The sequence below is a fragment of the Scomber japonicus genome, chromosome 3, assembly GCF_027409825.1.
Source record: "Scomber japonicus isolate fScoJap1 chromosome 3, fScoJap1.pri, whole genome shotgun sequence".
NCBI classification, from domain to species: Eukaryota; Metazoa; Chordata; class Actinopteri; order Scombriformes; family Scombridae; genus Scomber; species Scomber japonicus.
This window is the reverse complement of record NC_070580.1, coordinates 33,521,325-33,533,824: the sequence shown is the minus strand read 5'-3', so window position 1 is coordinate 33,533,824 and position 12,500 is coordinate 33,521,325. Positions and strand designations below refer to the sequence as shown.

Here is a 12,500-nt window from a genome sequence, read left to right as displayed (position 1 = left end):
AGGAAAGGAGGGAGGAAGGAAGGAGGGAGGGAGAAAAGAAAAGAGCAAGAAAGAAAGAAGGAAGGAAAGAAGGACAGAGGAAAGAAGAAAGGGAGGAGGGAGGGAGGAAGAAGGAAGGAGGAAGGGAGGAAGAAAGAAAGGTGGATGGAGGAAGGAAAGAAGGAAGGGAGGAAAAAGAGAGAATGGAAAGAAAGAGAGAAGGAGGGAGGAAGGACAGAAGGAAGGAAGGAAAGAAGGAAGGGAGGAAAGAAGGAACAGTCAAAACAGACGGGGTCAGGATTAAAACTATTCTCAATCTCAGACCACTTTCTTTTTTGGAACTTTTTTTGGGAGGCAATTAAGTAATGTAGTCAGAAAAAAATAATCAGTTTCTGAATTCCTAAATATTATGGCTCTAAGAAATAGGAATAATTTTCTACAATAATGAATGTGTCAAATTACCAATTCAGGAAGCTTCACAGAGAGACAGCTGAAGGGTTTTGTGACTGGGAGTGACTCACTCTGTGTGCTAGCATGGGGAATATAAAGACTGCAGCCTCCAGTAAGAGAGGGACATGACTAATACCTGAGATTAGTTCTAATCTGGAGACAATGTGAATGTTATGCAGAATGTGTTTTATTAGCTTTGAAAAATGGCTTTGCATGTGTTTAAATGTCTTAAAACAACACAGAAATAGTTGCTGGTTGCTGAAATCATTCCTCGGGTCGAAATCATAGACTGTATAAAAGAAATGGACGTAACATCCGTAACGTCACCCATTGGTTTGTGGACTGCTGCTCGGAAGCCAATAGCCAATTGCCTAATGTCCTCAAGATCCAGCCCTCGCAACCATAGCAACCTCCCCGCTCCGCCCATGGCCCCGCCTCATGCCCATATAAGTAGAATCTGTGTTTTTATTTTTCCCAGCATGCACCTGAAATTTTCAAGATGGCGCTGCCTAGATTTGAAACTATTGGCTTCGGTGCAGCAGTCCACAAACCAATGGGTGACGTCACGGATGTTACGTCCATTTCTTTTATACAGTATCCAAAATGAGTCCTCTTAAAGGCACATTCTGTGTTTTTCTTACTTCCTGTCTCTACACTGGTGTTCAGAAGGGAAACGCAAAGAAGGAATTTTCTACTAAAAAGTCTTTGAATGATCTTCACTTGATCTGTATAACTGAAACCCTCCAGCTGAACTTTGAAATGCATTTTTACTCAGAACAAAGAATTTGGATTGTTTCCCTTGTCACTAATATTAACATCTAGTTAAAAGAGGATCTCTTTACGCCATATATGTCACTCACAAATGGAGGGAGCAAAGAAAGAAAGAAAGAAAAGAAGGAAGGAAGGGAGGAAGAAGGAAGGAAAGGAGGGAGAGAGAAAGGAAAAGAGGAAGGTAGGAAAGAAGGAAAGGAGGAAGGTAGGGGGAGGACAGAAAGAGAGACGGAGGAAGGGAGGAAATAAAGAAAGAAAGAAAGGAAGGAAGGACAGAAAGAAGGAAGAAAGGGGGATGAGGGGGAAAGAGGATCTCTTTACGCCACATATGGACAGAAAGAATAACTAGAGTGGCTATCATTTAAAAAGTAGGGGAAATCATATATATGTGTGTGTGTGTGTGTGTGTGAGTGAGAGAGAGAGAGAGAGAGAGAGAGAGGAGAGAGAGAGAGAGAGAGAGAGAGAGAGGAGAGAGAGAGAGAGAGGGGGGGGGGGGGGGGGAGAGAGAGAGAGGGGGGGGGGAGAGAGAGAGAGACAGAGACAGAGAGAGAGAGAGACAGAGAGAGACAGAGAGAGAGAGACAGAGAGAGAGAGAGACAGACAGAGAGAGAGAGAGAGACAGACAGAGAGAGAGAGACAGAGACAGAGAGAGAGAGAGACAGAGAGAGAGAGAGAGACAGAGAGAGGAACAGAGAGAGAGAGAGACAGAGAGAGAGAGAAACAGAGAGAGAGAGAGAGAGAGACAGAGAGAGAGAGAGAGAGAGAGAGAGGAGACAGAGAGAGGAGAGAGAGAGAGAGAGGAGAGAGAGAGGAGAGAGAGAGAGGAGAGAGAGAGAGAGAGAGAGAGAGAGAGAGAGAGAGAGAGAGAGAGAGAGAGGAGCTGCTTCATGTGCAGGAGCCTCAGCTCTATAAAGCCATTACCGTACAAACAGCAATTAGCCTCCATGTGAACAATTGCTGTTCTGTTCCCTAATTACTGAATTACAATCAGGAGATTAACGATGGTTAAATAAAAAACTATTAAGAACAAAACAATTAAGTTTTTTTTTTTCCCCTTCCCCCCCTGAAGCCATTGCTACTCCCTAGTCAACGCTAGCTCCGTTTAAAGAGCTCAGAAAACATGCAGTATGTGTGTGTTCAGCGAGTTAAAGGCGGGAGTTTCTGGCTAGGATATGATGTTACCCAGAAGCTAAATTCAGAGAATATTAGTTATGAGATCAGGAGAAGAACAGCGAGCCCTGAGGAGGGTTAGGGGGAAAAAAAGATGGGAGATGGGAGATGTGGGATCATTAGAATAAACTTGTTTTTTTATCCTGCTTATCAGGCGTTGCTCTAATGGAGTCGGGCTATTCCAGTTTATGGCAGGCATGTTGTTGAGAGGACGATGAAGCATCAATGAATGATTATTGGAAGTGGTTCGGGGGGGCAAACACTTTGTTCTGGATCAGTACAACATGGAGCCTGAAGCAAAGAGGAGTTTAACATGTTGTTGTTTTGCAATTATTTTAACCTCCGAGGGTTGAGCTTCTGGCTTGTGCTACTACAGGGCAGAGTTATAAGACATGGCTGCTGATTGGTGCAATTTCACATGATCAGAAATATGAATAATGCTAATTAACCCTTATATACTGTTCAGGGTGAAATTTGACCCATTTTTATATTTGACAGCCATTTTTTCCTTATGTGACCCACAATATATACAGAAATGGAAATGAAATTTGTGCAGCTGATACACATTTTGAACATGTTTGTTAACCCTTAAACAGGCCTTACTAGTTATGTCATTTGCAGCTAAAGTAAGGAAGGAAGGAAGGAAGGAAAGGCGGGGAAGAAGGAAGGAAAGGAGGAAGGAAGGGAAGCAAGGGAGGAAGAAGGAAGGAAAGGAAGGAGGGAGGGAGGAAGGAAGGAAGGTAGGAAGGAAAGGAGGGAAGAAGGAAGGAAAGGAGGGAGGAAGGGAAGGAAGGGAGGAAGAAGGAAGGAAAGGAAGGAGGGAGGAAGGAAAGGAGGGAGGAAGGAAAGGAGGGAAGAAGGAAGGAAAGGAGGGAGGAAGGGAAGGAAGGGAGGAAGAAGGAAGGAAAGGAAGGAGGGAGGAAGAAGGATGGAAAGGAGGGAGGGAGGAAGGAAGGGAGGGATGGAGGGAGGGAGGAAGGACAGATGAAGGAAGGAAGGAAGGAAGGAAGGACAGATGAAGGAAGGAAGGAAGGAAGGAAGGACAGATGAAGGAAGGAAGAAAGGACAGAAGGAGGGAACATTTACCCTAACAGCTGAACTTAGATCTGAGGAAGGAAGGAAGGAAGGAAGTAAGGAAGGAGGGAAGGACAGATGAAGGAAGGAAGGAAGGAAGGAAGGACAGATGAAGGAAGGAAGGACCCGGGAGGACAACAGGAAGGTTAAAGAGTCTGGTGCACGTTGTCTGTTTAAGGGTTAAAAAAAAAAATCAGCATTTAAACATTTCTATAAAATGTTCTCTTGGACTATAAAATAGTGATTATGAATTATAAGGCACACTTAAAATCATTTAATTTTCTCAAAAATCGACAGTGCGCCTTATATATTAATTTTGGTTGTGCTTACTGACCTCGAACCCATTTTATGTGGTACACTGCGCTCAAAAATCTGTCAAAATGACGCATTACGGCTGCCGTAGTCAGGAGCCGCGCGGAGTTCACAGTTAAATTGCGAGCTGCGTGGGAGCAGTGGATGACAGAAGGCGAACACACATTCACCAAGACAGGGAGGCAACGCCGGGCGAGTTACGCCACTATGTGCCAATGGATGGTGGATGCCTGGGCTAAGGTATCAGTCATTGGATCGTGGATGCCTGGGCTAAGGTATCAGTCATTGGGTCGTGGATGCCTGGGCTAAGGTATCAGTCTCAAGTGTCGTCCGAGCTTTCATGAAGGCCGGAATCATCACTGAACAACAGCCAAGTACCAGTAACAGCAACGAGACTGACTCGGATAATGACGAGAGGGATCCCGGCCATGCTTGATGCTGAAATCGCCCAGCTGTTACACTCAGACACTGAAGATGAATAAAGTTTATCTGACACACGTTTTGCTTTGCTTAATGCGTCTTATAATCCGGTGCACCTTATGTATGAAAATAGACACGTTCATTGATATTGCGCCTTATAGTCTGAAAAATACGGTAATTAATGACTGACGGGGGAATATATGAATGTGAATTGGTGCGGAGACTAAATATGAGTCAGATTATGAACAGTATGTAAAGGGTTAACTAACTAACTGAGCTAACTGAGCTAACTAAAGCAACATGAGGGAACAGGGTAGCCTTTACAGACACATTTAAACCTACAGTGTATATTTATATATATATATATATATATATATATATATATTATATATATATATAAACAGTATATAATAGACAGGATCTCATTTTTAATCCCTATAACTTCCAAACCCATCAGCCTAACAAACAGCAGCAGAGGTTTTTTGACAGGCTGCCAGGTTTTTTGGCAGACTAGGAACAGACACTCTCAGACAGTCTGACCTCTTCCTTCTGTGTGTATTGGCTTGTAGGTTCACATCATGCTGCCTTGAACTCAGTCATTCATCTGTGTGTGTGTGTGTGTCTGTGTGTGTGTGTGTGTGTGTTGTGTGTGTGTGTGTGTGTGTGTGTGTGCTGATTGCCACACCTTTATCTTTTATTTTATATTAATGATAGTCTAAGTCTCCTGTAGGAGGCCAGTACTCCTTCTTCTATTTATTCTAAGTTTATTCTGTCGGTGCTGCTGCCAGAAATCCAAAATGAATCATTGTCCGTGAGCCAGAGGTTTTCTCCCAGTAGAGTCCGTCCAGACAAACCAAGTCTCTGGAACATCTCCAGTATAACCATCACATGAACTGCGTGGTTATAAAAGTTTACTCTAATAATTTAAATACATTGTTTTTCTTTTTCTTTTTGCAAATGATTTTTGACTGTACTCACCATCCTCCTCCGTCTGTTTGACTATCTCCTCGCTCTCCTTGCTGCCCTCGGGGTTGGCGAGAACCAGCCGCAGCCTGACCGTGACGAAGGGCCTCAGCCCCCGTAGAGTATAATGTGACGAGGTCTGGATCAACTCCTCTGCTGCAAACTCCTGCTGGTTGAACACATACTGATACTGGACCTAGAAGAAAGAAAAGAGAGAGAAATTAAATTTATTCCACTGTAATTTGGTAAAAAAAAAAATAGAGTTATAACTAGAGCAGAGCTGGCCTTATGTAAGACACTTAACCCTGAAATGTTTTGGTAGAATCAAGGTTTTAATTGTCACTGCATCTTTTTAACCATCCTGTTGTCCTCAAGTCAAGGAAGGAAGGAAGGAAGGAAGGAAGGGAGGGATGAAGGAAGGGAAGAAGGAAAGATGGAACGGAGGAAGAAGGAAGGAAAGGAGGGCGGAAGGGAGGAAAGAAGGAAGAAGGGAGGATGGATTAAACAGAGGAAGAAGGAAGGATGGATTAAACGGAGGAAGCAGGAGAGCAAGAGGAAGGGAGGGAGGAAGGAAGAGAGGAAAGGAAAGGAAAGGAAAGAAGGAAGGAAAGTAGGAGGGAGGGAGGAAAGAAGGAAGGAGGGAGGGAAGAAGGAAAGGAGGAAAGGAAGGTAGGAGGTAGGGAGGAAAGGAGGAAAGAAAGGTAGGAAGGAAGGAAGGAAGGAAGGAAGGGAGGGAGGAAGAAGGAAGGATGGAACAGAGGTAGAAGGAATAAAGGAAGGAAGGGAGGGAAGAAGGATGAGAGGGAAGAAGGAAGGGAAGAAGGAAAGATGGAACGGAAGGAAAGGAGGGCGGAAGGGAGGAAAGAAGGAAGAAGGGAGGATGGATTAAACAGAGGAAGAAATACCGTCAGATTGTAGCTATGACAGCGAGTCACAGCGTAGCCGAATGTCTCCCATTGGATAGTCAGCTGACGGGCTCGGACGTCCACCACGTTGACGTTTTGGGGGCCGTGGACTGGATCTGAAGGAGAGACAATGAACCAGAACAGAACCAGAACTTAGTCTATAAGCAGAGACGTTGAGATGATAGTTTCTCATTACTGGTGAAACCCAGCAGAGTTAGACATGATCGGCTCAGATTTGGAGAAATTGAGGACTAACGTGTACGCAGATGATCACACACCTTGATAATGTTACGATAACGTATAGAAGGATATAAATGACCAGTTTTTTAAATACAATATCCTGAATATGATTTAAAACAGGATAGTATAGTGCTTATAAACATACTCTGAACTTTAACCTTCCTGTCGTCCTCCCGCGTCAAATTGACCCCGTCTGTTTTGACTGTTCTTTCTTTCCTCCCTTCCTTCTTTCCGTCTGTCCTCCCTCCCTCCTTTTCTCTCTCTTTCCTCCCTTCCTCCTTTCCTTCCTCCATCCCCCTTTCTTCCTTCCTTCCATCCTCCCTCCTGTCCTTCCTTCTTTCCTCCGTCCATCATTTTTTCCTTTCCTTTCCTCCTTCCCTCCTCTCTCCTTTCCTTCCTTCATCCTCCCTCTTTTCCTTCCTTCTCCCTTCCTCCTCCCTCCTTTCCTTCCTTCATCCTCCCTCCTTTTCTTCTTCCTCCCTTCCTTCCTTCTCCTTCCTTCATCCTCTCTCCTTTCCTTCCTTCATCCTCCCTCTTTTCTGTCCTTCTCCCTTCCTCCTCCCTCCTTTCCTTCCTTCATCCTCCTCCCTCCTTTTCTTCTTCCTCCCTTCCTTCCTTCTCCTTCCTTCATCCTCTCTCCTTTCCTTCCTTCATCCTCCCTCCTTTCCTTCCTTCTCCCTTCCTCCTCCCTCCTTTCCTTCCTTCATCCTCCCTCCTTTTCTTCTTCCTCCCTTCCTTCCTTTTCCTCCCTCCCTCCCTCCCTCCCTCCCTTCCTTCCTTCCTCCCTCCTTTCCTTCCTCCTTCCTTCCATCCTTCCTTCACTCAAGAACAACAGGAGGGTTAAGGTAAAGGACAGTCTTTCTATCCTCTCATCACAAAGCAATAAAGTTGTCATAGAAACATATTCTGCCATGCAAATCTGTTCCTCTAAAAACTAAAATGTTATATTCTGTTGTGTAGTTGGAGCTCATCAGTTTATAAGCAAGTTGAACAAGACCAAATTATATCTACCTGACTTGCTCTAGCAGGAATTTTAACCTCTGACAGGTTAAATACCGGTGCTGTATTTATTTAAACTCACTGACAGTAATTTGGTTGAGTGCCTTGCTCAAAGCCACGCTGATGGGATGAGACGGCTATAATCACATCCACAGTTTCCCTCCTGTCATCTATTAATTACCGGACTGTCTGTCTGACCGCTCGGCCATAGAGAGAGAGAGAGAGAGAGAGAGAGAGAGAGAGAGAGAGAGAGAGAGAGAGAGAGAGAGAGAGAGAGAGAGAGAGAGAGAGAGACAGAGAGACAGAGAGAGAGAGAGAGGCCCACATCCACCAGCTGGAGATTACCACAATAGTCTTTGTATTGATCTGGAGACATTTGTTGTGGCTATGACGGGTACAAAACCAAAGCTATCTATGCACACACACACACACACACACACACACACACACACACACACACACACACACACACACCACTCCTCCTTGCTTCCTCCGTCCCTCCTTTCCTTCCTTCTTCCTCCCTTCCTTCCTTGACTCGAGGACAACAGGAGGGTTAACTGACAACTACCACACACACACATGCACACACACACACACACACACACTCACTCACACACCACCACACACACACTCACACTCACACTCACACACACATAGTTCCAGCCATATGTTAGGCTCTCATCCCAACGTGTGTACCATAACTGTCTGTACACTAACAAGCTTATTCAACTATTGTATAATTAGAGAAGCTGTATTAACTCTAACTTCTCCAATGAAAATGAAAAGTCGACTCACAACGTCTGATCTCTAAAATTTGGAGAGAACAAACACCTACACACGAGGACTGAGTCGGAGGAGAAAAAATATCTAAACTACTAATGACTTAGTGATTTTTGAGGGGATTATTTTATTCTCTAGAGCCGAGCACCGGTCTTCAAGCAGAATTGTACCTCAAAGCTTTTAAAATATAAAGTTTTTAAACTCATTAAAAACTCTTTACAGTCAAACCTCCTTAGAGATAGATAACTTAATGTCTTTGTTGTAAAGTGGAGAATGGAACAACTATAAGTATAAAACACTGAAGTGAAACCAGCTTTTATCAATGATCCATTAATGCTGTGTGTGTCACCTAAACTATGTGAAAGCATAGAAAATATAAATTAACTTAACTTTATTATTGCACTTTTCTTTTTCTATCACCATAATAATCCTGAATATTTAAGTTTAATCTTTATTAGTCAGTAGGGCTGGGCCGATATGCTTTTGTGACGATTTTTTGGGTCCCGATTTGATTTAAATTACGATTCTGATTAAACAAGTATTACCATTTTATATTTTCAATTATTGTGATTTTCTTTCCTTTAACAAGAACAGGTTGAAACCAAACACTTGATAATACATCATAAGTCATATTTACAAAAAACACACATCACATCAGTTTGTGAGATTTATTTTTAAAACTGTGAACCTGCCCTCATCCGCCAACATCTTACAATAACTAAACTGCTGCAATTAGCTGGTCTTTAGAAAATAAAAATTAATAAATAAATAAATAAAAATCACCAGGAAAAAACAATCTCGATTCATATAAAAAATCGATTTTTTGGCCCAGCCTTAGATTTTTCCCTCGAGGCTTACTAAAAAACTTTCAATTCAACCACTATTTGTTTAAGAATCACCATCATTCACATTTAATAACATTTAATCTACTGCACTGGTTATTATTTGTTATTTATTATATATTAGTGTTGTTTTATTTATATATTGTTTAGCCTGAAATTAAATGAATAAATGAATAAAAGCGATTATTGTATGAGAATCGATTAAATAAAATAAATAAAAAATAATAATAAAATGGGGCAGAAAAAAAATATTAATTAAAAAATAACTAATATAAAATCGATTTTTTTTTGGCCCAGCCCTATTAGACAGTATGCAGTTATAATTGCTGTTTAATATGTTTTTTTAACCGAAACAAATATATACCTCCTCCTGAAAAAAATCTATAAAGCTCAAAGTCTTAACGAGAAGCTTGACCGTTGTTTTAAGGCTCAGCCCAGTGCATTAAAAGATTGTTCTAACAAGCTACTTATTGATAATATAAGATCAGCTTAATGAGGCAAGATTAGACAACGGCACCACGGATAAGCGATGTAAGAGGCCATCTGAGACAAGAGGCCACGGCTTTGGACGTCTATGTATGTGTGTGTGTGTGTGTGTGTGTGTGTGTGTGTGTGTGTGTGTGTGTGTTTGCATTAGAGGAAAAGCTACAGACTCAAGGATGAGATACCTGGTTTTAAAGAGTCTGTGTTTCTACTTAAAAGACCAAAGCCGATGAAATAATCTACCCTATCCTGGATAAGACGGTGGCAGACTGACATTTGGCAGCCAAGAAAGCAGCGGGGGGGGAGAAGTGATATAAACAACGTCTCACCCAAATCCTCAGGTCAGCACAGCCGGTGATATGCTTTCACACACAGCCCACATACTGACTCTAGAAAATAGGACTTCACTACTATCTGACTGAGACTGATGCAGATAGTCTGAAGGCTGATTCTCCATGTACCGGTAATTAAAGGAATAAATCCGCTGGCCAACAAAAACTTACCCCTGAAAAACTATTCTTCTCTCAAATCAACTTTTTTTTTTCACAGTTAATATTAATAATTGTTCGTGTGGCAGATAGCAGGAAGTTTCATCAAAATGAGACTAATGTGAAGGAAGGAAAGGAGGGAGGAAGGATGGGAGGAAGAACGAAGGGAGGAAGAAGGAGGAGGGAGGGAGGGAGAAAGGAAAAGAAGGAAGGAAAGAAGGACATAGGGAAGAAGGAATGGATCAAATGATGAAGTCTCGATGTGAGACTTCATCATTTGATCCATTCCCCCTTTCTTCCTTCCTTCCGTCCTTCCTTCCCTCCTCCCTCCCTCCTTCTCTCTCTCTTCCTCTCCCGACCTTCCTCCCTTCCTTCTTTCCTCTCTCCCTCCTTCGCGCTGTCTTTCCTCCCCCCTACCTTCCTTGTTTCATTTTTTCCTTCCTTCCTTCCTCCCTCCTTCCTTCTTTCCTCCTCCCTCATTCTCTCTGTCTTTCCTCCCCCTACCTTCCTCCCTTCCTTCTTTCCTATGTTGTTCTATCCTTCCTACTTTTCCTTTCTCCCTCCCTCCCTCCCTCCTTCCTTCTTTCCTCCTTCCTTCTTCCTCCCTCCCTGCTTTCCTTCCTTCCTTCTTCCTCCCTTCCTTCCTCCCTCCCTCCCTCCTTCCTTTCCTTCCTTCTTCCTGGCAGACAGCGGGACATTTCATCAAAATGTGACTAATGTGATCGTTATCTGATGTGAGACTTCATCATTTGATGATGAGAACAGGCAGAGACTTGATTACGACGTCTAACTTTTGATTTTACGCTCAAAAAGGTCAAATTGACTTTAAATGTTATGTGATGATAATGACGTGTTTGGAGAAGGTTGATTTACACAATGCAAAAAGAAAAGATTAAATAAATGCAGAAAATACAAATCTACACTTTTCGTGTCTCAGCTGATAGAAGATGGGTGGATGATGGAAGTTATTAATTATGATCTATGAATGACATTTTAAAATTGTATAGTCGATGCATTTACCGACAAACTGATGATTTAGAGCGCAAACATTTTAGCAGAGAAGACTCGAGCAGGAAACAAAGACTGAGGAAGATCCTGTTTTCCTCCGAGGTCAAACTCAGCCAGAGAACAAATGCGAACTAGCCTGTAATTATGCATGCTTAAGCAGATCAAGTGATGTACCTATAATGAACACACACACTGTAATTCCTCAATTACAGAGACATAATCACTCATCACTGAGCCGTAGAGAGAGAGAGAGAGAGAGAGAGAGAGAGAGAGAGAGAGAGAGAGAGAGAGAGAGAGAGAGAATGAAATAACCGGTTTTCCCCAAGAATAGCAATAAATCAAAGCTCCTCTCGCTGTAATGGGTTCTCAAATCTGCAAAGACTCAAAACTATGTTAGCTAAATCAGATTTAGGGTCTGAGGTCTGGAGAGGAACAGACCCCCCCCACCCCCAAAAAAAACAAAAAAAAAAAACACAACAAATAACAGCCAACCAAATCCCTGTACCTCAACCACCGGCTTAATCCGGTAGGCTTTCAGTTGGGAATCATGGTGGAAGCTAATATTTCAGATAATCTGCCTAGCGCTCAGCTGAGCCGCTCTAAACAGATTGCTAATTTCTTTTTGGGTAAATACTGAAGCGGAGGGGTAAATTCAATTAAATGAAACTGAATAAGAGAGAGACATAGGGCAGAAATTATACCAGTCATTAATAATAATTAATTTGAAGCTAATGTTGTTTTAAATACAGTGATTGCTAACAATGCTAAGATGCAGTTCCAGCTTTGGCCACTATGTCAAAACAGCTGATTCTTCTATTTCCGATAAAATAATCTACCCTATCCTGGATAAGACTGTGGCAGACTGACATTTGGCAGCCAAGAAAGCTGCAGGGGGGGGGGGGGGGGGGGGGAGTGATATACGTTAAATAGATTAGATTAAGTTAAATAGATAGTTAAATAAGTTAATTAATCATCCCTGTTGTCCTCAAGTCAAGGAAAGGAAGGAAGGGAGGAAGAAGGAAGGAAAAGGATGGAAGAAGGAAGGAAGGAAGGGAGGAAGAAGGAAGGAAAAAGAGGGAGGAAGGAAGGAAGGAAGGACGGGAGGAATAAGGAAGGAAAGGAGGGAGGAGGGCAAGAAGGAAGAAAAAGAGGGAGGAAGGAAAGAAGGAAGGAGGGTGTTATGTTTGAATGTTTTATCAGAACTATAAATGGAGAAAAAAAGAAGAGTATAGAGGAGAGAGAAAAAGATTTTTAAAAAAGGGGTTGAATATGGATATGGAGAAGGAAAGAGAGAGAGAGAGATTTAAAGGAAGAGAACAGGAGAGGTTATTTGAATTATAACTTTGTTTACATCGTTAAGTTGATGATGGTGTCTCCCCAGACTGCCCTTGGTCATGACAAATGCCAGATTTGCCACATCATCCATCTGATTTATCCTCTCTTCCTCTTCTCTTCTCTCCGCCTCTCTTTCCCTCCATCCACATGCCTTATTATTCATCCATTTTGACATCTTCTTCTCCGCAGCCGTTCCTAGTACTCCCTGAACCTCGCTACAAAGTGCACCGCAGACTGATAATGATGTGTGGACGACCAAAGTGACGGAAAGTTGTTTTTTT

At 42.5% G+C, this 12,500-nt stretch overlaps 1 protein-coding gene across 1 annotated transcript in view; it reads right to left on the bottom strand.

Annotated features, from left to right (window-relative positions):
• Positions 1-12,500, bottom strand: part of ptprt (protein tyrosine phosphatase receptor type T) — a 470,972-nt gene that overhangs the window by 225,842 nt on the left and 232,630 nt on the right. The window contains exons 10-11 of the mRNA XM_053315616.1: positions 6,045-6,160; positions 5,155-5,335 (exon numbers count right to left, since the gene is read on the bottom strand). Coding sequence (XP_053171591.1) covers positions 5,155-5,335; positions 6,045-6,160 — 297 coding nt within the window. The remainder of the gene's footprint in view (positions 1-5,154; positions 5,336-6,044; positions 6,161-12,500) is intronic.